General features: G+C 32.5%; 1 protein-coding gene across 2 annotated transcripts in view; it reads left to right on the top strand.

The window, feature by feature from the left end:
- Nucleotides 1-4,403: 4,403 nt before the first annotated feature.
- LOC148301867 (protein amalgam-like) overlaps nucleotides 4,404-26,657 on the top strand; it is a 100,092-nt gene continuing 77,838 nt past the window's right edge. For both annotated transcript variants that reach the window (XM_088272583.1, XM_088272582.1), the window contains exons 1-2: nucleotides 4,404-4,599; nucleotides 20,752-20,882. In XM_088272583.1, the coding sequence (XP_088128709.1) occupies nucleotides 4,461-4,599; nucleotides 20,752-20,882 (270 nt within the window). In that variant the 5' untranslated portion in view covers nucleotides 4,404-4,460. The remainder of the gene's footprint in view (nucleotides 4,600-20,751; nucleotides 20,883-26,657) is intronic.

The following is a 26,657-nucleotide window of genomic DNA, read 5'->3' as shown; positions in this document are numbered from 1 at the left end:
TCAGAAAAGATGAAATGGCCAGATTAACCGTGTAATGGGACCCCATTACGCCCACCCCTGGAACTACCACTAACCCTCCCCTACCGGTGATATGTATTTACTACAACTCGAATTTTAAAATGAAAATGTCAGTATAAAATATTTTTGTTTTCCAACTAACTAATCATTACGCCGCTTCCCCGCAGGGGTAGGCAGAGAGAATCGAACGCCACACCACTCTGCCTTTGCAAACATTATTCGCCTCTTCTACATTCATGCATATCCTCATACATACCCGACGATTATTACGACCCGGCCGCTTTCAAGTATTTGACATACCTGTATGCGCCAAGTTTTTCTCGGTCTTTTTTTTGTATTCCTTCGTAATATATTTATTTATCACATTAAAGTATTATTATATAAAGTTATTCATTTGCAGCGACGTAAATAAATCATTTTTGAAAAAATCGGGGATAAAATTACTAATACACAAACGTTTCTCATGTCTTTATACGCGTATGTCGTTACGTGTTTACTGCGCCAATAGTGCGCAGAACGTCTTGCGCGGCAGTCATGTCGCCATTCTAGCTATTGCGGCTACTTGTGATGTATTTTTTCTTGATTTTAGATAAATACCAGAGCCAACATTACAAAATTCTTTCATTTCAATTTCAAGTATGGTCGATAAAAGCAAAATTTCGGAAAATTCACATTTTTCCCGTTTTTAAACCACATTTTTATATGGTGCACAAAATACATCACTGGTGGACACGGAAGTTTTTAGCACCGTAAGCGAAGGGTTAAGAGGGGAGCATTACAACACGCCACCTCTCGTTTAGGCGTTTTCCTTTTTCAAATACAAAAATTAACGGTGATTTCAACTCTCATGATTTATCATTATTTCTTCCCCATCATGTTAGATTTCTATGGTGAAATCCGAAAAGAATTTAACTGAATAAAAAGACTAATGGTACTGCTAGATCAAATAAACATACATTTCATGATATGCTAGTCCTATATCTATATTAATGTAAATAGTCAGAATGAAAAACTAAAAAACTAAAAATTACTGTTAATTATAAAGCGCCCTTAAATTGATTTCTCAGGAACACTGCGCTATATAAATAGGCTTTTTTATATTTATTTAGGTATGTCAACCATAGATGGTCCCAACATCTCACACGTGAAAGAACGTCAACCAAAGGATATATATGCCACTTCCAAAATTTGAGTAGTATGGTTGTCAACCATGGGTAGAATGGTGAATGCTACACGTTTACAAAGTAATCGCTGAAATCAACCTTTGATAAGTCGCAAACCATGTGAAAACCCAGAGTTCCGTATTATTTTTCACTAGAGACATCTATGTAGGAATGAGGAAAGCTTTTATTATGCTGAGACTCTTTCATTTGTTTGTGAGGTCCAAATCCAGGATTATATTCACACACTTGAGAAACGCTTGAAAATATAATTTTTAAAAATTATTTAAGCTTATAATTTGGCCACAAATACTATTTACAACATTTTGAGTGTCTAAATGGTTTTTCACAAACATGAATTATCTCCAATTAGAAATTAGGAGATGTCAAAAACAATTAAAAAAATAACTCCTGATTCGAGATAATCCAGATCAAATTGTCGTAGACTTGTACCAAAACGTGAAACCACTCACAAAAAGCCTTAAATGGTGCGATAAACGCCGTTTTGTGAAATGGACGATATTCTAAATGTCAGTTAATATGGTGAGAAAAGAAGTATAAATAATTAACGGTAATTACCACTCTGCGTCAAAACGACACCCTTCTGCTGATTGCTATTCTCACCGAATGAATTGTAGGTAATTTGAGTAATCTACCAACAAACTGAGACAATTCAGTATCTCAACGAGTCTCGTTTTGTTTATAGGCCAATTAGCGTCAGCTTCAGATATATATGTATATATTTTACTGTAATGTAGTGGTTCCGGTGGTGAATGACTCGAAATGATAACTCGCTTAATGATTACACTTCAAAACGTAAACTGGTCTCTTAATGAAAGCATTAAGCTTTTCAATATTTTCAGTGTGTCCAAATACTTCACAAATCTGGATTATCTCCAATAAGAGTTATTTTTCATATTATTTTTTTCTATCGTCATCCCCGAAAATGCCCATACTTCTTATAACCATATTTTTCTTCATTTTTGGTGAGGTGTCAAAAATATGATTTTCAATCGCAAAAATAACCATTCAATATTTTTTAAATAACTTTTTAATTAATTGGCTCTCACACAACGGAAATATCTACACATTTTTAATAAAAAGTTTTTATTTGGGAAATACCACTTATTTTAAAATCTAGTGTTACAAGTTTTTCGATGCATTCAGCATCATTTACGGTATCGACTAAAGTATCACAATAGATTAAAAGAATTGGGGTATTTCCCAAGTAAATCCTTTAGATTATTAATTTTCATTCAATGCAAATGCCTTTTTTTCTAATGTTTCTTTCTTCTTTCAACTTACCATCACGTCGTTTTTCCGCAGGGGTAGCCAAAGAGAATAGAATGCAACACTAATCTATCAATATTCGCTTTTTCCACATTCTTGCATCTCCTCGTGCAAACCCGCCGATTATTCCGACTTCGAAAGTATATTTGGCAAATGTGAACGGGTGAACTGAACAATGTCGGCCAATGACATGGCACGACCAGATCAATCAGAACCTAAAATCTGATTCTGTCAAAGGTCTACGTAATCGGAGGGCATGTATGAATGACTAGATGTGTGGACGTAAAGGAAGCCAGTAGTGTATGACAGGACAGATGAGAGTGGCGTTCCATCCTTTCTACCTTCCCATGTAGAGAAACGCCGTGATGGTAGTCGGCTATCCAAACTTAAAACACAGTAAAGTACATTTTTTTGTAGTACGTTTTTTTGCATTTTTGGACTAAGTAGAATCTACTTTGTCCGAAAAAAGCAAAAAAAATCCCTTACTGTGTTTCGAGTTTGGACAGCCGTAGTTGTAGTAGTAGTAGTAATCAACTCCCTCCAAAACATCCCCGAAACATGATATTCCACAAAAATAATAAATAAAAAAATTCCCGTAACAGTGTCGATAGTATAAATATTTTTTGGTGTATTATGACTGTGGATAAATTCAACGACATCTGTGAATATTGAGGACTAACCATAATATCGTATCGCAAAATTAACTTGATGTTTTTTGCCAATATTCAATTTATTAATGTCACAACACGAATACTTACCCTCTAAAGGTTAACGTAAAAATTAACGGTGCTATTTATAACGGCTATCAACCTATTAGTTGACATAATTGGGTGCGGTTTCCTCCGCTGAACGAAACTGGATAACCCAATAACAATGCGATCAATTTTATATAGTCGTTTGTTGAAAACGTTATGTGCCTTTCAGATCATAATCTATTGCTTCCTTGTTTTAGATGAGAATACTTTCTAAAAGTGTCTCGATTTGATATAAAACATCCATCGTTCCTCTTTATATGAAAGAAGATGGAAGTCTTAGCATCCCAGGGCTTACAACCTGGCATTTGGTTGGCTCAAGCGATCACTTTATACACTTGTGTAACGTTCACTAGTATTAGATTTCTTTTTTTATATTCATATAAGTACTACATATACCTTCAGTGTGATAACCTGCCCACACCTTATATTCTCTAGACTAGAAAGTGCATTAGTCGTCGAGTTGGCTATCCTGCGCGGCGCGCTGTCATAGTCTGTGCGCGCGATGTGTACTCATGTTTTCAAACGAGATTTCTAATACTACTTTGAATCATGAGTAATATTTATAATAAGGAATACTTTTTTTTAAATTCTAGCCTAACTAACTAACTAACCATCACGCCGCTTCCCCGCAGAGGTAGACAAAGAGAATAGAACGCTACACTTTTTGAAAACATTCTTCGCCTCTTCCACGTTCATGCGGATGAGAAGATTCTCATACATGCTTGCCGAATATTTTAACTCCTAATCTAACCACTTTAAAGTATGTGCTATACCTGATCAGGCCAAGTTTTTTTCAACTACATTCGCGTCATAATTTTTTTTGCCGTTCTTTCCTCACTCATTCGTTCCACATGCCCAAACCGTCTTAACACACCTCTCTTAATTTTATCGAAAGTGGTTATCTAACTTTTTTTACAACATATAATATATATAACATCCAATTTGTTTTGTAAAATGTCCAATTTGATTTATAATAATTTGGTTTCTAAAACGTCCAATTCGAAGTCAAAAACCCGTGTGTCTTAACTTGAGATTATGAATTTATCTAAAATAATTTGAACAAAAATGTTTTAATAATTACATTTTCTATTTCTTTGCAGAAGCTCGCGGTGGTGAAAAGTGACAAAACTTTCGGACTTTGCGAAGGCCTAGTTTTGTTGGCCATTTAGTAATCGCCTTCGTCTCGAGGCTGGAGATGCCGCTGGGCATGCGTGACGTCTGCGGGCTCTTGTGGTGAATGTGTGGCGGGGGTGATGATGATACTACAGTGCGGCAGATAAATAGTGTCGCGTTTCCCTGGACTTTACATGGAATGAAGAAGCATGTCTGCATTGGAGCCATTGCGCTGCTTCTGCGCATGTTGCAATTGGCTGAAGGTAACAATTTTTATTTCTTCTTCAATATTTTTGCAGGTACTTTGTATTTTTTTTTAAACATTTTATAAAACTTTTTATAATGAAACTAAAACGCTGTTTTTAAGCACTTTAATTTTTGGTACTACTCCATCTGGATTTGACAAAAACCTTGTCATCTTCAGGGATGGATATCTACTTTCCATATATATATATATCATGGGTTTGTATTAATATACTCGTATATCGTATGGATGAGTACTATAGATATGACTCTTTGGATAGTACAATAAGTACTATCCTATCATAGTACATATCCATCCCTGAGGATGTCAAGGTTCTTATCGAAACCTGGTGGAAAAAAATACCAAAAAAACACAGTGATTGAAACGAAATTTTAGTTTGATTTTAAACAATTTTTTTGTTAAACTTTTTCTTCGTCTTTTCCTTCTTATTGTATCATTTTACCCCTCTTAGGTTAGCAATCTTGGTAATGCCTGAATGTATATGTTCTTGCCAAGCAAAAGCGACTTAAATGACCTTCCTGTTTTTTTTTTACGTTTTACGTCTTGTTAGTTGGTCACTTTCTCCCGTATGACTGCGATATATGTATGTATATATATATATATATATATATATATATATATATATATATATATATATATATATATATATATATATATATATATATATATATATTAAATATATATATTTATATAAATATACATAAATATATATATATATATATATATATATATATATATATATATATATATATATATAAGACGACATAAACCTGCCGTGAAATTTCAATTTACGAAACAATAAAGATTATATCTGCTAATAGTATCGGCAAATTCCAATAATTTACAGGGACCTTAGGGTTAGCCTTCGAGCTTACAGTGATAGTAATAAATTCTTTGTTTCCAATAATCCTTTCATTAATCTTCCATTATACAACTTTAACAAATGATAGCCTCAAAAACTTTAAGCTCGAGACCCCGAATTCACTTAGACAAAAGCTCCAATCTTAGCGAACGGGAAATAAAAAATGGTTGATTTATTTCATCCCTTACTGCACAGAAGTGAGGGTAGGTGCCTATTTTCCTCTGCCTGGTATCCGTTTTTTTAAATACTCAATTTGTCATACTTCTTTATTTCCCTTGGAACTCATTTATTACTTTCCTACCCCTAAACTATCGAATCCAATGCTTAAGGGAAAAGCGGGAACAAATCTCACTTATATTTCTCCTTTCTTATGCTAAGCATCTTTCCGGGTATGTTATTTATTATTTCTCTAAACTAGCTGACTTTGAGGGGTACAATAATTCGACATTTGCCGTGAAAAACGTTTTTCTATCCCTTGCCTACACCCAATGGTGCATAGGACACTGCATCGCAATGTAATCTTGATCGTTAATTGCAGAAGGTAATGATTGTTGCGCTTTTTGATTTTATGTATTTGATTGATCAAAGTTTTGAACTGATTTCTCGTGGTGGAACTCCATTTTGTGTAATAAAACAACAACAATTTAGTTTTTCCACTTTTATTTTGTGATCGGGTTTCGTCGTTACTGACATTATCAGGCTGGATATGTCAGTAACGACAGTAATGACTAGTGATGTCAGTAGGGACACCGTCTGATTATGTCTGTAACGATGAAACCCGGACACTGGTCTAGTAAAAAAAAAAGTGGAAAAAACTATATAGTTATTGTTTTAATATATAAAATATTATATTGAAAATAACTTTTTACATATATATTTTGACACCCCTGGTAGAAAACTATATTCAGCTTGATCCTCTTTTCAACGCAAAAAACACCTTTTGTTTATATCAACGAAAAATCATTAAAATAACGACCGTGGTATGAAATAGGTAAGAATATGCAGACTTGTGAGTGTAGACATCCCTATATGAAAAACACTTTTCACATTTCCCAAACAACATGGAAACGATCGTTTCATTCATTATTTTTAAGGCTTTGGAATATTCTGGAAGTGTTTAAGTTCAAAGCAACTTTGAAGGTTGTGTGAGGCATTAATAGGTTTGGAATGTGTGAGGCATTAATAGGTTTGGAATGACTGTTATGTTACGTTTATTACCGAAATTAAGACCATCAAAGCCGCAACGATCGTTCCGGGTGACTTTAGTTTTGTCTACGTTTGAAAACCAGATCGGCACCTACACAATGTTTTACTCGAAAGAGGGAAGTATTTCATTTCAAAATCATTCATTAACGTCAATTAACAATTGAGATTAGTATTTAAGGTTTCTCTGAAGGAAAACGAAATATAGTGTTTTCATGAATATTCAACTAACTAACTAACTAACCATCACGCCGCTTCCCTGCAGGGGTAGGCAGAGAGAATAGAGCGCCACACCACTCTGTTCTTGCAATCATTCTTCGCCTCTTCCACGTTCATGCATCTCCTCATACATACCCGCCGATTGTTACGACTCCTAACCTGACCACTTTCAAGTATTTGGCATACCTGATCGTGCCATGTTTTTGTTCTGCTTCTTTTCCCGCTAACATTCGCCTCATAAATTTGTTTTACCGTTCTTTCCTCACTCATTCGTTCTACATGTCCAAACCATCTCAACACACCTTTCTTAATTTTATCGATAATGCTTATCTCAGCTTTGCATTCCTTCCTTATTTCACTATTCGTACATCTATCATACATCGTTTTGTCGCACATTCTTCTGAGAGATCGCATTTCGACTGCATTCAGTCTACTTTCATCCTTCTTTTGCCAACTCCATGTTTCACTTCCATACATTAGAGTTGGAACCAGGACTCCGTTGTGCACTGCCAGTTTAGCTTCCGCTGATAGGTTTTTATTTGCTATAACTGATTTCAGTGCACCATTAACTTTGTTCCCAGCCTGTTCCTTTCTATGTCTTTATCAATCTTTCCATCCCTAATGAATATTTACATTGTATATTTACATTGTATTGTATATTTACATTATGTGTAACAATGAATATTTACATTGTATAAAATCTTAAATAATGAATAATAAACAATATTTAAATTAATTACAAACTTATTGAGTGTGTCCAAATACTTGCTGACAAATCTGGATTATCTCCAATTATTTTCATCGCACCAATAGATGTCTCTAGTGAAGTTATAGTGATTACATAACAATGTTTCAGAATTGGTTCATATATATAGAACTTCTAAGAATTTGAGTAGTGTGGTTGCCAATAAAGGGTAGAATTGGTAAATGTTACACGTGTGTAAAGTGATCACTTAAACCAGTCTATGACGATTGTCAGCTGCGTAAATGCCCATATTTTTCTTTATCCATATTTTTCTTCATCCATATTTTTCTTCATATTTGATGAGATGTCAAAAAATAATATAAAGCATTTATATTTATAAGTTTATTAAGAAGTCAGCTGGGTAAATGCCCAGACTTCCATATTTTTCTTCATCTTTGATGAGATGTCAAAAAATAATATGAAGAATTTATATTTATAAGTTTATTAACACGCATTTTCATTTTTATTATTTTAACTTATAATTTGACCAGTTAATTTTGACATTTTGAGTGTGTCCAAATACTTGTTCACAAATCTGGATTATCTCCAATTAAAGGAGTATTTTTCATATTATTTTTTGACATCTCATCAATATTATTATTTTTCTTCATCTTTGATGAGATGTCAAAAAATAATATGAAAAATACTCCTATAATTGGAGATAATCCAGATTTGTGAACAAGTACTTGGACACACTTAAATTGTTGTAATAAATATAAATTCTTCGTTCGGTATAAATGGAGATTTAAATCAACATTCAAATAGTTGTAATAATCGACACAAAATTACCAATTCGTGATATTAATATAGTTCAAAATAGCGTCAACGTTTTGAATTCGGATGAACTAACCACTTCAAATTCTCAGATAATACGAGTGCTTCAAGATTAATTCAAAGAGTCAGGAATAGACGTTCATTAGTGCTCATTCACAGTTAACTTCGAAATACAAAATTTCAGAGCACCGGCAGACGTAGTTAGTTAGACGCTCGACTGCGAAATTAGGGTCACGGGTTCGATCCCCCCAATCACAAAATAAGTTTTAATTTTTTTTTTAATTGTTCATTGTTACAGTTTTCACATTAACCTTCCTTTTATTTCCTATCCTTCCTGCAGACAAGCCTCTAAAAGTAGAGGCTTTACGGGTTGCACGTGTGATAATTGATCACTTAACCAGTCTATGACAGGTAATAAGCCCTGTAAATGCCCAGACCTCCAAATTTTTTACTTCTTCTTTGTTGAAATTTGAATAAAATATTTAATAAATTACTCCTATGTAGAGAAAATTTTGTGTTATAATTTCAAACATAAAATGTTGCAACAATTTTAAACCAGAAAAATTGATGAAAATACAAAAAAATAAACAAATGTTAAAATCAAACGCTGATATTTAGAGTCTAGTAAGTTGTATTTGTTTATATATTATAAACATTAATTTGAAAATGCCATGACAAGGCGAAACGATTGTCACAAAAATTATTTTTATGTGTTTTTAACAATAAAATTAAATTAAATTAAATTAAAAGATAGAAAATAATTAATATATAAGTAGACTTATAGTGTTGGATTTTTATATTTAATAAATAAAATAAATTGTAGTGCTACAAATCAAATGCCAAATCTTTAAATAAAAACATTAAAAACAAAACCAATGAAAAAAAGGTAAGGGTAATATTTTCGACAATTTTAATGTAGTTTTTATTCTTCTGGTTTCAAAAACCTTATTTTAAAATTCAAAAAGCCCTATTGAAAGTCAACCACTTAATCGGTTCGCAAAATCCTGCACGCATAGTTAAAATATCAGCTTTTTATATAATACCCTTATGCCTGACCCCAAAAATAAAAATTATTCGTTCTATCGGTGCGAGTTTTCATTTTCGAAAGCTTAATGTACAACATTTCGGGAAAATTGAAATTGGCTCCGATATTTTCGTATACGTTTACGATAACGTTAACAATAATCGTGTTCCTATATATCGCAACAAATAACCATTTGCTTATATGTTCATATCGTAAAAACTAGTTTATATCCTTAGCCTGGACCCAAACGGTATGTTCAAGGCTTTTGGCTACGATAACAGGATTATTATCTAAACGTAAGAAAACGGAATTACACCTTAATTAAAAAATATATTTTTGAAGTATGAATTATTATGAATGAATTGCAATCGCCATTGGCAAAAGTGCCATGTCTAAAGTATACAAAACCTGGAATGACCGGGGTGTGAGTAACAATACCAAGATAACTTACTTAAGCATAAGCTTCTTTCATCTCACCAATAGATGTCTCTAGTGATTCGAGCACTTTGTTTCTAAATTGATCCATATATAAAGAAATTCCAAGAATTTGACTACCTTGTGTGCAGTGGCGGACCTTCCCTAGAAGCCCAAAAGCCCGGGTTGCCTAATAAATCCACATAAAGATGACTAAATCTGGACCAAATGATTAAAAATACACAATTAATGTATGCCTGTTTTTAAATTATCGCGCGCTTTTTCGTACTACCCGAGATAGCAGAGTGTAAACACTCGGCTTTCGCCCCGTCTATTCAGGTGCAGGCGATACAAGATTAGCCATCTCGCTCGCTCTCATTGGCTTCAATTTGGGCTTCTGGTTCCGGCAATATGTCTTATATTTTTGCTTAAAAAATATAACTCTAACCATAAAATAGTAGGTACATATATGGCATTTTGTATGAAAATGGAAGCCAGCTTCTATTGGCCTGAACCTAGCAACACACCTGCTGCACAATTTGCAATCGTATCGAACGTATTTCATAATGGTTATCTGTCAAACTATTGTCAACGACTTTTACGCCTTTGTAGAGTCGATTATTACATATTAATTATTTGCCTTATCTACACTTAGTACATATTTATTTATTATGGGAAATTATCTAATTATTTCCTTACGTATTCATACGTCATAATGAGTTCGAAAATGGCCGATGTCGTTCCTTGTGGCGATTTAAAGTGTGTGAAGGAATTAATTCATAATGTAGAGGTTAGCGCTTTGAATTTTACTAAAAAAAAGAAATGATAACATCTCAAAGACCTACTTTCGATTTAAAAATATCGCAAACGGTTAAATTTCAATGGAAGTTTAATCGTACAGTACAGTTCAACAGTACAAAAAGATCCGCTTATTACGATAAATTTTGCAATAAAAAATACCACACATTTCTGCTACTCGTTGGACGTACTGTAAATATTATATTTGAACAAAAAAATAATCTAATAGACTTATTTAGTGAAATGGCTGACAATCCTCAGCAATGAGAAGGCGATACAAATTTGTCGGTTGGAATCTTTTTATAATTCTTTAAAATCTTTTACTTTTAATTTTTTCTTACAAGTATTTCACATTATATGAAAAAAACGATAGTTTATATAATATCATACACAAATTGCAACCGACGTGGGTTACTGCAGCAATAAGATAAAAGATTTTCAAAACTGGTTAAGTACGGATTTTCAATCGCAATTTTATCAAATATATGTCGTTGCATCTCAAAATAATACTGCCCCTCGCTTAAGACAAAATGTTTTGTGTGCTCGTACGGAATACAAAAGAATTTTCATCCAAATTATTGATAACATATTTTCCGAAATTAATATTCTGAAATATTCAAACTTCATTTTTTTCAATTGCTCAACAACAAGCTTTACGACAGTATAAACTGAATTTTCCAAATGACGAATTAGAATCTCTAGAATTTTACTGCGGTATTCATTTCGATAAACAATCATTAAAAAATCAATTAATATGTCTGTACTCTTCTTCGGAATTGAAGGATTTTAATGTATTTCAGCTTATAAATTTTATCAAGGAAAATAGTATTGAAGACGTATTTTCAGAGTTGCTAAGGTTAACTCGTTTGGTGGTCACTATACCAGCTAGAAGTGCTTCAGCAGAACGCTCATTTTCAGCTTTAAAACGAATACACACGTACTTAAGAAATACACAAGGACAAAATCGCCTTTCCGAACTCTCTATGATTGCCATAGAAAAAAAACTATTAGTAGATCTCAAACATTTAGCGTCTTTTTATGAGGAAATAATAAAATCGTTTTTGAAAAAAGATAGGCGGTTCGCTTTAGAATACAAATGAAAATGTTTCAGTACGTTGCGGGGCTATTTTTCCCTAATTTTAAATATGCACATATTCCTATTCTATAACATTAAAGCAAATTTATTTGTAAGACAAATACTTCTCGAAAGCCTTCATTCACAATTCATAATAAGGTTTGAGCAAATATGTTTTTTTAAGTTTTTAAAAAAAAAATCCTATCCACAATCTACGAAATTGATATACATACCAAATATACTTTATCAAGCATTATTGTGGATTATGGATTCCGATGGTTATTATTAAACACTATGCATGCCATTTTATGGTGATGGTCGATATCTGAGGAAGATATTTTATTATAGTGAACATTTTATTTATTTCAAGGTGATGGCTATCCCTTACAAAAGTTACATAGATGCATAATTTTTACAATGATTACAATACATTGTTTATATTTATAGTACTTTCTGGGTGCTCACTATACTGGGAATTATATTAGGTGAAGAAATTATAGGTTCATCATGTATTCACGAATGTGAAAAATAATGGGCTTGCCTTACTGGTAAACCCTAGGCACGCCACTGCTTGTGTGGTTGTCAATCATGGGTAGAATTGGTAAATGTTACGCGTGTGTAAAATGATCACTTAAACTAGCCTACGATGGTTGTAAGCCCCGTAAATGACCAGATTTCCTTATTCCTATTATTCATCGATGTTGAGATGTCAAAAATATAATATGAAAAATAATTCCTATAATTAATTTGACATAATGCAGATTTGTGAACAAGTATTTGGATACACTCAAAATGTTGCTTTAATTATTTGTGAAACGCCTTGATAACTTTTTTTTGTTTCTGAGTCGTCATAGTATTTGTGACAAAAATTATCCAGCCTTATTGGTGCAAATTATCCGACGAAAGGCCCATTGTTCCATTGGTATTATTTCAAAGTATGGATTTATTTTGCAGAATTATATTTATTTAAATGTATGCAAGATCCTAATTGGATTATTTTACATACCGGGAAACACCTGTATACGTGATTTTAAAAAATCATTCAATTTAAAATTTCAGCTCACTTATAATTTCAGATCACTTAACCAACCTATGACAGGTTATAAGCCCAGTAAATACCCAGACTTACATAATTTTCTTCATCTATATTGAGATTTCAAAATGTTAAAATAACTCCTAAATGGAGAGACCCAGATTTGGATGTACCCAAAAATGCTGTCAACATTTGTATCCTTTTAATCTCTAAGCTAATTGGACATGGCCCACTCCTTACTAAGAACAATTTGTTTTTACTAGAATATAGATGTTTCGAGATCAAAGCAAACACAAAATATCGTTTGTAAAATCACAACCCTTTTACTATGAAAGGATTTAAGTCCTTAAATCTTCAAGGACATCGAATTTAATTATAAGTACGACTGAAGAATGGGTGACTTACCGCATTTTGGTTTAAAGTTTAGAAATTTAAGATAACTTTTGTCAAAGGATATTTTATAAATTTATTTTGTAGCTGTACCCAACGACGCGTTGCTCTGACTGAATGAAAAAGAAATTAAAAAAATTCCAAAATATATTTTTATATTTACAAAATAATTTTTTTTATCAATAAAATATAATTAAATAGGCTCAAAAAAATCAGTGTATGATTTCAACATTAAATATATACATTAAAATAGAGTTAAAATTAAACGCCAAACCTATAGATATTTCCAAAATGTGTTATTTGACAATGCCTGTGAAGGATTGAAAATAAGTGACAGCAGCTGTTAAGAAGCATGGTGTATGCCATGAACAATGTTAATTATTGCGTAAGTTGCTATAATATTCAATAGATGACGCTGACATTATAGTAAAAATGTAATAATTTATCATAATATAGTAAGTTTCAAATTGGCAAAACCTTAAATAAATCACTAGTCTGGAGGCAGAACGGGAGAGGCTGAAGGCGTTTGAAGATGTGGTGCTACAGGCGCATGTTGGGTTATTCATTGGTCGGAACACGTAGAGAACAACGAGGGTTGTAAGCAGGGGTAGGGAGTTTAATGCTTACTAAATAAAGTAACATAGCCAAATGGATAGGCCATAATATAATACACCCAGGCCTGATTTTTACTATTGCGGAAAGCCTGTGCGAATGCACAAACTACAGAGGACGACCCCGCTAAACCTACATAAACCAAATTATCTCCGACAACCGTTTATCGAGTTCACCATGTTGAATAGACGAGCGGAGGATAGAACCGGGTGGAGACTGACAATGAAAGAAGCAAACCAAGCATCACAAAGATTTAAACCCACGAAGAAGAAAAAGAAAACACATTTAGGCTACCGATGAATATTTTTAACTAGATCAATAATAACTAGATCTACAAATAAAGTTCCTGAATTAAAAAGACCGCATTTCGGTATTTTTTTTGTTGCTTCGATTATTTTCTTTTGTACGTCTAAAATTACATTTGAACCACTGTGCGTGCTAGTACTAGGACCGTTTGATCGTATAACAGTTAACTTTGACTGACGGATAATAAACTACCTTCAGAATTTCCGTATAAGGGTTATACTACACTTCGTTTTCACTTAACAATGTGTCAGTTACGTAATACGTACAAAATTTCCAATCATTTTTTATTTGGAAATTTTACAGAACAGTTACATAAATACATTTACATTAACGCGTATTTTTTTGCGAGTTATTTTGCTTATTCATAAGAATAGAATGGAAGAATAATCTTCCATTCACCGTATTCTTATTCATTTATTTTATTTAATTCTTTTGTTTTCTTCTTAGTTTGCTTATTCTTATTAACTTTCTTTTTTTATTTAGTAATTTTACAGAACAGTTACATAAATACGATTACATTAACGCGTAATTATTTTATATCGTAATTACATTAACGCGAGTTATTTTGCTTATTCTTACTCTTCCATTCACCGTACTCTTATTTTTTCATTTTATTTTATTCTCTTCTTTTATTCTAAGTTTGCTTATTCTTTCTATTTTTATTTTTATTTTTAATTTAGTAATTTTACAGAACTGTTACATAAATACATTTACATTAACGCTTAATTTTTTGCGAGTTATTTTGATTATTCTTATTCTTCTATTCACCGTATTCTTATTCTTCTATTTTATTTTAATCTCTTATTTTATTTTAAGCTGGCTTATTCTTTTTCTTTCTATTTCTATTTTATTTTATTTAGTAATTTTACAGAACAGTTACATAAATACATTTACATTAACGAGTATATTTTGCAATGATTAAGAAAACACTTGTTTTTATACCACTTGAGTTTTATTAAAGACTACTTGTTTCAGAAAAGTTTGGGCATTTACCCCGTAAATGCCCAAACTCTTATATTCTTTTACATATTTGATGAGATGTCAAAAAGTAATATGAAAAATAACTCCTTTAATTGGAGATAATCCAGATTTGTGAACGAGTATTTGGACACACTCAAAATGTTGTAATCTTGTTTATATTGATAAGAGATCTTGAAAAGTGGATCTTCAGTTTAAATCTAAATTCAGGAAAAAATTTGATAGATCTCTAATTCCGGGGTAAGTTGTTCTACCACCAAAAATCTTATCTCACTTCTCCAACTGTTGTTCTCATTCCCGATCTTCTCCGGTCTAAATGAAGTTAATTTTTCATTTTTATTACTATGATTTTTATGATGTTTCCCGATCTAAATGGCAAAATGACGTGATCAAGGCTCTCACTCGTTTCGTTAAACTTATGGTCACTAATCTATTTTTAATTACGTTCGCTTTAGTTAATTATAATTTCAACAATTAGCCGATTAAATCTACGAATTTTTCATGAACTCTAAAATACGTACTGAGAAAAGTTTATTTCTAGATTTTAAGTAAACATTCATCAAACACACGGGTGGCCAACCCGCGGCCCGCGGGCCGCATGCGTCCCGCAACGCCCTTACTTGCGGCCCGCAGTCATTAAAAATATATTTTTAAACCAGTGTGATACTCGGTTTAATACATCAACAAAATTACAACATTTTGAGTGTGTCCAAATACTTGTTCACAAAATCTGGACTATCTCCAATTACAGGAGTTATTTTCATATAATTTTTTGACATCTCATCAAAGATGAAGAAGAATTTGGAAGTCTAGGCATTTACGGGGCTGAAGACCGTCATAGGCTGGTTTAAGTGATCACTTTACACACGTGTAACATTCACCAATTCTACCCATTTTGAGTAGTGTGGTTGTCAATAATGGGTAGAATTGGTAAATGTTACACGTGTGTAAAGTGATCACTTAAACCAGCCTATGACGGTCGTCAGCCCCGTAAATGCCCAGACTTCCATATTCTTCTTCATCTTTGATGAGATGTCAAAAAATTATATCAACAAAATTTATGCTCTCATGTATTATCTATAAGCTAAGTCATGCATGTTATTAAAGAAAAACAGTTAACAATATCTGTTCGCACGCTCTTCAGCATTGCAAATATAAGGCAATCTCAAAAAATCTCAAAAACCAGTTAACGTGTGCAACTTTAACTATTGAAATAGATTTAGAATTATTATATTAGCGAAGAAAAACTCAAATCTCGAATTGAGTGCTCATGGATAAATTAGTTTTATTTAAAATAAAATTGTTAATATTGTTTGATTTATGTGTTTTTGATTGTAAAAATTTTTTAGAATGTTTATTACTATAAAATACATTTTTTGTTGTTTCAATGTGTGTTTTCTTCTTACATCTGGTCGTAGTAGTGTTTTTTTTTTCACAATTACCCAGATTGTACTTTTTGAACACCTCTGCATTCAAAATATTTATAATATGTACTTACAAAAAATCAATAAGTATGAATTACGTTGTTATAAAAAAATCTAATGTCTGTATGCGGCCCTTGGGAAAATTTTAGGTCATCGATGCGGCCCGCTGTGCAATTTAGGTTGGCCAGGCCTGATCAAACATAACAAATGTTCTTTTGTGTGCTAGAATTAAACTTGATATCTCAACATAGATGAAGAAGAATATGGAACAATATTTTGAGTGTGTCCAATAGCTTGTTCACAAATCGGTATTATCTCCGTAAAGAAGTTATTTTTTACATTTTTGATATCTCAACATACGTGAAAGTCTGGGCATTTACAGATCTTACGACCGTCATAGGCTTGGTTAAGGGATCACTTTACACACGTGTAACATTCACCAATTCTACCCGTGATTGACAATCACACTACTCAATTTAGTTTTATCAATATATCAAGGAGTCAAAAAGTTTGAATGGTGATATTAGGAAATAATGCAAAGCTGAGATAAGCACTATCGATAAAAAGAAGAAAGGTGTGATGAGTGTTGAGCGTGTTGAGAGTTTGGGCACGAGAATGGAATGAGTGAAGAAAGTATAGATAAAAAAATCATATGGCGAATGTGTTTGGGAATAGAAGCAGAGGAAGACCGAGGGAAAATTATTTCAAAAATTTAAAAGTCTGGAGTCAGAATATTAGTCGTGTTTGTATGAGAAGATGTATGTATGTGGTAGAGGCGAATATTGTGTGCGAAGACAGATTAGTGTGGCGTTCTATTCTTTCTGCCCTCCCCTTTCGGGGAAGCGGGTTGATGGTTAATTAGTTAGTAAGTTATATATTTTAAATATTTTTTTAAGAAATTGGATACAAATTTTGATATTTGTCGTCAAACTCCCATTGTTTGAATACTCTATTCAGCTTGGAGTGGTGTCAATTCTTTACTAGGAGATATTTGTTGAAAATGGTAAAACCAAGGACATTTCAGCAAGATTAGCGATATTTAAATAACACTTCTTTTGTCTTATTTTTCGCCGAGACGGAAAGAAATTAGTATTTGTCAACAAAAGAAAATCCTCGAGAAAATTGTGCAAATATCATATGAAGGAGAAAGTAACGCATGAGGGTGCTTGGGTGAAAAAGAAATAAGGGTGGTATATTTATTCTCAGACAAATGATATGTACATAAAGGAATGTCTAAAAAATAAGGTTCAATATGACGGAACGTTAAATATTTTTATGTACATAATATTACGTAGGATATATTACTTCCTTTACCCAGTACATCTGGAATCGTATTTACAATATATTTCCGGGTAAAACACCTTACGTTCGAGCTTTTTTTATAAATATTTTATTGAAATACAGTGGAACTTCAATATAACAATATTTAATTTGACCCTTACCTCGATGTAAGTATTTTTTTGAAATCCTCTTAAACCAGCCATAGCAATCAATGATTAATATACCTGTTTATAGCTAATAGAACATAGTTCAAAAAATGTGTATTGAAAATTATTTATTTAATTTTTTGATACGGCAGTCACTTTGTGGAAGTGTTTCCATATGCCAAACCAAAAAATCTGAATCTATCAGTCTAGAAATCTGTATAAAATCTGTAATCAATAACCCAAAATCTGTGAAATTTCAAAGCAATTTGACATTGCTTTGAAATTTTGATACAAATAGCACGATCTGTTAAACAGAACTCACAGTATGCATATTCTTCACCCTTTTCACTTGTTTCTAAACAAGTCTTAAAATAACTATCTTCTAACCAGCACTGATTGAAACGTTGCGTTTATAAAACGACTTGTATAAAAAATGAACACTCGGTCGCAGGAAAAAAACAGACATGTTTTGGGGAATCCTGCAGTACGCTGCGTAAATTGCGTAATGTTCCGTGTCAAAATAGTACCCTACCCAATAATAAATAACGCACTCCAATATAAAACAAATTCTCACCTACTTATTTTCAAATTTTAATCATGCTCGAATCTAACCATATTTTCATTCTTCTGTTTTATCATATACCAACTATGTCCAATTCCAAAAATCTGTATAAAACTATAAGTACTAACTCAGAGTAAAATCTGTCATCTGTAACGGCAGCCGAAAATCTGTATCAATACAGATAAATCTGTATATATAGCAACACTGTTTAGTGGTGATATCTGTGTATTCATTTTTTTTTGTTTCACTTATAAAACAACACTTTTTTTTAAATTATATTGTTACACTTGTTTCGATGAATTCCGCATCCTTTTTACACTGTATTTGAAAATGATACTGAATAATATTGAACGATTTTATAATTTGTGGCTATTACTAACTAGATAATTCATTGATTTGGCATTTGGCAAATTTTTAGTTTAACACTTAAATTAAAATATAAAAAAGTGGTCTTAAACATGTTTAAGACCACTTTTAAAGTTTATTTAACTAAACACTACTGGTTTCAATGTTTTCATCAACAATAACTGTTTGTTTTTTCACTTATTGATGAGACTATCTGCACTTTTCTAAACTTGTAGTGTTTACATTATTTAACTAAAAAAGTGGTTTGTTACAACTATTTTATTTTTATGTTTACTTGATTGGGTATATGGAACTAATAAGTGAGAAATGAACTAATGAAAAAATTATGAGGCGAAGGTTGTTGGAAGGAGGATACGAGGAAGACCGATACAAACTTGGCACGATCAGGTATGTCAAATACTTGAAAACCTTTAGTATGTATGCAGAGATGCATGAATGTGAAAAAGGCGAAAACCGTTTGCAGAGACAGAATGGTGTGGCGTTATATTCTCTCTACCTACCCCTGCGAGAAACCAGCGTGATGGTTAGTTAGTAAGTTAGGTATTGTTACTAGGTTTGATTTTTAAAACATTTGAAAGTACGATGAGTGAAAATATGACACTGAAAAAAGAAAAGCTTTCGTTTTAGCATCATCTAAGCTTTTTGGCAAATAAACCGCAGCTTATGGGCAAAAAGCTTTGGATAATATAAATATAAGAGTCTATTTCACATTGTTGTTTAGATCCCAAATATTCGGTGACAAAAACCTTTTGTAGCTTCTAAGTGAGTAAACAGCCCGAGTTTAATAAGTACCCCCTTAAGATAAGCCTAGCATAAGTTGAAGGAACAATATTTGGAACAGGATCTTAGCGAGCATTAATGAAGATTGCAGCAAAGCCTTATGAAGTTCATCACATCGAGAGCAATCCAAAATGGTATTTTAAGCGCAGGAATAATAAAAGCTAAGATATTATGGCATTTCTACAAATTTGCTTGTGAAAATTTCGTTACGTAAATGTTTAAATAATGATATTAGAAAAATGAGAAAAAAAGTTCATCAAACATAAATAAGTTGGCGTTTTGATTTTTTGACCTGTATGTGAATTTTTTTTTAAATACGCCTTTGAAAATAATAATAAAAATACTTTGATATTGTACAGCTATTTTGTGTTTAAAATACACAAAAATCCTTTGATTAATTAATTTCCAGGCACTTCGCTTCGTTTCGCTTCGATACAACAGTATGCTCTAGACCAGAAGTGTCAAACCCAAAAGGCACCGAGGGCCGCATAAGGTATTTTGGGCACGCCGGCGGGCCACATCAAAAAACTCAAAAATATCATTTTCATTTTTATCTACTACTACTACTACTACTACTGCTACTACCATCACGCCGTTCCCCCGCAGGGGTAGGCAGAAAGGATGGAACGCCACACTCTTCTGTCTTTGCAAACATTCTTCGCCTCTTCTACATTCATGCATCTTCTCATACATACCCGACGATTATTACGAATCCTGACCCGGCCGCTTTCAAGTATTTGACATACCTGATTGTGTCAGGTTTTCCTCGGTCTTCCTCTGCTTCTTTTTCCAACTACATTCGCCTTATAAATTTGTTTAACCGTTCTTTCCTCTTTCATACGTTTCACATTTCCAAACCATCTCAAAACACCTTTCTTAATTTTATCCATAATACTTATCCCAGCCTTGCATTCTTTCCTTATTTCATCATTCGAACGTCTATCAAACGTCGTTTTGCCACACAATCGTATGAGATATCGCATTTCGACTGCATTCAGTCTGTTTTCATCCTTCTTTCGCCAACTCTATGCTTCGCTTCCATACATAAGGTTGGAACCAGAACTCCTTTGTGTATTGCCAGTTTAGCTTTCGCTAAATATTGATATGTATAATCCAGTGTCTCGTAGAATAAATAATAATGAGTAATTTTGTTTGTAGGTGCAAGCGCCGCCAGCTGGGATCCTTTTCAACAACCATACTTCGACAACTCCACCAAGCGCGAGGTGACCGCCGCAGTAGGGCAGACAGCGTATCTGCACTGCCGCGTAAGGAACCTCGCAGACAGAGCTGTAAGGAAACTCAATCATTCTTATTTACTTTTCCATCTAACTCTATCCTGTGCGACATGTTCTCCTGGTATCGAGACCTAGATTCACCCATTTATTCGGTTCAATCCTTGGCCAAGCTACTGGCAAAGTTTGTACATGATCCCGAAAGTACCTTTAATTTGTCGTTTTTTCAGTTTTATACTGACATTTCTTGTTATAACTCCATTTTATTTGATTAAATAATAATTAGACCGCCTCCGTAGTGTAATGGTCAGCACGCTCGGCTACCGTTCTGGAGGTCCCGGGTTCGATTCCCAGGGTCGGTCAAATAAATAAAAGTGATTTTTTCACTCTTATATTTATTCAATTTTACCCTGGACTGGTACCTGAAGCGGAGGGCTGATCACCTTTCCTTCGTGTGTTAACGATCAAGATCCCACTGTGTTTATATAATGCAGTACCCTATGCACCACTGGGGTGCGGGTAAGGGTTTGAATTGAATTGAAATAACAATTAACACCTTTATTCCGTTCAATCCTTGGCCAAGTTACTGGCAAAGTTTGTACAAGTTCCCTAAGTACCTTTAATTTGTTGCTTTTTTCAGTTTGTAAGTAAATATTTTACCTTCAATTTGTCGTTTTATTCAGGTTTTTACTGACATTTCTCGTTAGAACTGCATTTCATATGATAAAATATCAAGTACATTTTTTTTGTTTCATTTAACCAGTGACTAAATTTCATCGTTACTGACATCAGCAAACCGGTGGGAGGCTAGATAAAATTCTGTTATATGCACAACATGGCAGGCGTTTAAAACCATGATTTCATATTCAAATTGAATGATTTTAAGTAGTGTTTTATAATAATAATTACAAATATGGTACAGTTAAGATTTTAAGTATGATTTAACATAATTTTATTTTTCAAATGGATTTTTTTATTTAACTTAAAAATTTTATTTAAATTTATCAAAGTATTTTTTTATTATGTATTTATATGCAAAAAACTGTTACATAAAAAAATATTATTAATCCCGTCACTACAACTTTTATGTAATTATTTTAATGCAGTACTCAATATAGTTTAATTTTATTTTAGCCTTACGTTCTTTCTTTATATCACCATTTGAACATCTATCAAACATCCTTTAACTGCATATCGGCTGTCCAAACTCAAAACACAGTAAGGGACATTTTTTTGTAGTACGTTTTTTTTTGCATTTTTGGATTCTACTTAGTCCAAAAATGCAAAAAAAAAACATACTATGAAAAATGTCCCTTACTGTGTTATAAGTTTGGACAGCCGATATTCGCTGTAAAGTAATAAAAGTATTACAACAGGATTTCAAATAACTACTGTCTTTATCTCACTTTTTTGTAATTTAATGTAAAAAAACTCAAAGAGATTCTAAAACTGAAGTTGCTTTTCTTTGAAAATCTATTTTGTCTCATTTTCTCACTTTACGAATCCTTAGAATGATATTTGTTCTCATTTTATCAAACAAGAGAACGGAATATCATTCCTTATTTTAATACGACTGGGTGAATTTCGTCTCGATGAAAACATTATATATTACGTCCTTTCATTACATTTCTCCGAATGAGATAGTGGGGAATAATAAACCCGGGCTTTATTTTTATGAAAGGTGTTATCAGACGTACCTAAAATCATATCTTTTCTTTGAATTCGAAAACCATAAATCATTATTTGAAACTGATTTATTGCGAAAGCAACCGTAATATTTTCCATCAACCACCACAGGTGTAATATTTTTTTGTTTTGTTTCCTTTTTTGACCGGCCGGGAATAATTCAATTCAGAATTAATAAACATTTTTTATAAAACCTTACACAGTATTTCACTTGAGGTAAAGTGAAAATAAAATCTGTAATTCGAATATGAAAATATATTTCACAATCTTTTAAGCGTATCCAAATTTTGTGGTGTGAGTAACGGTACCAAGATAAAGCTTGTCAGGATTTTATACCACTCTTTTTTTCTCTGTGCTGCTTACACCCAAAAGAAGCTTCTGAGGTATCTCATGAGAGAGTGCGGCTATTATCCTTGGCTCTACCCGACCGAGTTTCTCCAGGGTATGCTTGGCTACAATAGTTTAGAGACTAGAAGGAATGTGTATTAGATTACGCATTTTTATCGATTGTTGCGCGGTATGATCGATAATTCTGAAATCATCCTAAACATTGGTCTGTATGTTCCCGATAGTTATCTAAGACAGCGTCGGCATAGATTGTTTCATATTCCTATACACAGGACCAGCATGCCGATGGTTATGCATGTAGGAAGAGCTACCGCTATGTTGAACAATATCTCATTGGATATTGATCTGTTCCATGTGTCTGAAGGAGATTTCCGAAGCGGGATTCTTCTACACCTTTAATAATAGTTCTTGCATATTTTTGATTTAAATGTATACGCTTTAAAAAAATTGTTATGTAAATGTTAGCTGAAAATAAATCAATTGAATTTAATTGAATTGAAACCTGAACCATAAAAGCAGCAGAAAGGAGAATATTTTACATATTCTAAATGTGGTGTTGGAGGTGCATGCTTCGAATCCTATTGACAGCTAGACGCGCCAACGAGTCCATTTGTCAGGAGTTACACTTGGATGCCTTGAATTTGGACATTGTCTATACACCAGATGTTGTTCAGTTATTTGGACACGTTGATAAGATAGCCTGGAATGACTGGTTGTGATTGGTAGCCTGGAAGAAAAGAGAGGGAGAGGAAGATCCTCTACCAATCAAGTTATTCTTCTTCTTCTTATTTTAATTGGGAATTTTACAACCAATCAAGTCAAGACAGCAGCAGGCGCCTTGGTGGTCGGAGCGCTACATACAACGCAGTCAATGGATAACTAGAAAAGAGTCATTACTTCGACAATAGTCACAATCTTCAGTGATGAGGAGTTAGACGGAAAAAAAATTTTTGTTCCCAAATCTGGATATTTTCCATAATTTTTTAAAAGAATTTTTTTGTTCTCAAATCCGGGTGTGTTCTACATTTTTTATCCAGTTATAAGGGTGAAATTTCCTCTGTGCGTACTCACCTTAATATTTAGCCAAAACACGCTCGATTAATTAATGAAAACATTACTCGGGCCGAGAGGAAACCCTCTTAGCGGAGTCAAAAGAGACTTAATAATAATATTTTTGATGGAAATTAACGAAATAATTAATAACGTCATTTCTAACGAAGGTTCTGTTTAATTCAATTGTAAATACTTGGTTCAGTTTATATCCAAGAGCTCCGGATCAAATTTAGGAGCGCTTCTAGAAAATGGATGCTTTGTAATGATGTAATTATAGGAGAAAACGTGAGATGAGACGGAGGAAGCGGGAGATGTCAGAAGATTTTAATAAATGAAATCTTCTTTAGTGTCTGTAAGCTTTGAAACATCCGACAGTAAGATCTTTGCATTCTGTCTTTGACCCAAATAATACTAAAAATTGTACTTCTCATTTAAATTTCACTCGGTAAACACCACTGTTTCTTAAAATCTATTGTGACACGTGTTTTGATATACACTCGTATATCATCTTCAAAACCAAATAGGGTGTTTGAAAATGATGCAGATTGCATCGAAATACGTGTTACAATAAAATTTAAGACATAATGGAATACCATTATTTCGAAATTAAAAAAGTTTACTCGGTTAATAAACCGAGTAAAATATTTTTATTTCATTTTATTTTTTATTTTTCCACTCTACCGAATCAATCTATGAAAAAAATTTAAAAAAAAATTATTTTATTATTTTTAAGTATTTGGACACACTCAAAATGTTGTAAATGTTATTTTCATTTCGATTTTTTTAAGCTTTTTTTAAAAAACATGATTTTTTAGGCAGTTTTCTTTTTCAAAAAATCACGCCGTTAAAATTTTACATTAATCATACATTTTTTTTGACATCTTTACCCATTATTGACAACCACCGTAGTTGTCAATCATGCGCAGTAATGGTGAATGTCAAACGTGTGTAAAGTTATCACTTTAACCAACCTATGACAGTCGTAAGCCATGTAAATGCCCAGACTTTCATATTCTTCTTGATCTATGTCAAAAAATAACTCCTAATTCGGGATAATCCAGATTTGTGAACAAATTTTTGGACACATTCAAAATGTTGTTAATCATACCGTAGTTGTACAGGAGAAAGTGACCAACTAACAAAACGTAAAATGTTCAGGAGGGCCATTTAAGTCACTTTTGGTTGGCATGAAAATAAACATCAATGCAATATATTTATATATTAATTTTAAATCAAACACAGATTTTTTGAGTATACTAAGTTATATTTTAGTAACAAAAACACATTTTAAGTGTTTTTGTTAATAAAATACAACTTAGTAGACTCAAAAAATCTGTGTTTGATTTTAAATTAATACATAAATTAAAATAGAGTTCTACAAATTAAACGCCAAATCAATAAATAAATCAATGCAGTAAGTTGTCTTTAACAAGTCAATATATTATACTTCCAAGTTTAAAATCCTTTGGGATTTTTTTCAGGGCAATATTAAGCTAGTAAGATATCAAATAGTCTATGATCACGCTTTTGTAAAAAATGCACTTGGTCACTTTCTCCTGTATGACTACGATTTATAAAAATAATGAAAAATTGTTTTTGTAATTCGACAAAGGTTTAAGGTTTAAAAAAATAACAATATAGGAAATATTAACCATGTTGAAATTTGTTTTTTATGAACTCAGAATGTGTTTAACACTTTGGAATGTTGCCAACGTTTTCCTTCGAATCTTCTTCCATGCGCCGTGTCCATAAATACTGAAATTATAAAAAAACAAAATCCTTCAGTAGACCTAATGGTGGAGATCTGATAAACGTTTATTTATCAACGAACTAAACCAAAAATTATATTTTATTTATGTACTAGGTGTACCCTGCCAAGCGCTGCTGTGGCTTAGTCTGTTAATTTCACAATGCTTATAGGTACAAAATATTTTTACAGTTATCAAGAAGCATGCTGTCCACCACGATTAAATTTTATATTTATGCATTGCTATTACGTTCAACAGATGGCGTTGACACTACGGTATGAAAAATCAGCATCGTCATCAAACTGTAAAAAAATACAATTATTTCTTAAAATTTATTATAACATGTGTTTCGATGCATTCCGCATCATTTTCAACACATTTCAAACACCGCTAGATTTTAAGAAAGCGGTATTTATGAGGTAAAAATTAAATAAGAAATGAAAAGATATTTCTACACTGCTGAATCAATCATTGAAAAAAATATATATTTTATTTCGCATCTTTTATTCTTCGTATTGGCATTCGAACTTACTTAAAATGTTGTAAATTTATTTTTCTGATAGAACTCACTGTTATTTCTGATATAAATACACAAGTCAATGATATATGTGTCAATTTTCGTATGTTTTAGACACGTTTTGTATTTTTCAATTAGATATTTCAGTATGATACATATCATAGTCGTACAGGAGTAAGTGACCAACTCACAAAACGTAAAATTTTCAGGAGGGCCATTTTTACTTCAAAAGTCAAAAGTCACTTTTACTTGGCAAAAAGGTAAATATCAATACATTTAGTCATTTTTAACCAGTCAATACAATATATTTCCGAGTTGAAAATCCTTTGGGATTTTTTTTGTGGCAATATTAAGCTAGTAACATATCAAATAGCCAATGACCACGTTTTTGTAAAAAAAAATGCACCTATTCACTTTCTCCTATATCGCTCACTCCTTTCAAGAACGTCATAAATCAAAAATCGAAAATTTTCAGTTGTG

This window comes from Brachycentrus maculatus, unplaced genomic scaffold (assembly GCF_059751285.1).
Source record: "Brachycentrus maculatus isolate JH-2025_06_01 unplaced genomic scaffold, ASM5975128v1 h1tg000511l, whole genome shotgun sequence".
Taxonomy (NCBI): Eukaryota; Metazoa; Arthropoda; class Insecta; order Trichoptera; family Brachycentridae; genus Brachycentrus; species Brachycentrus maculatus.
This window is presented reverse-complemented; position numbering and strand designations above follow the sequence as displayed.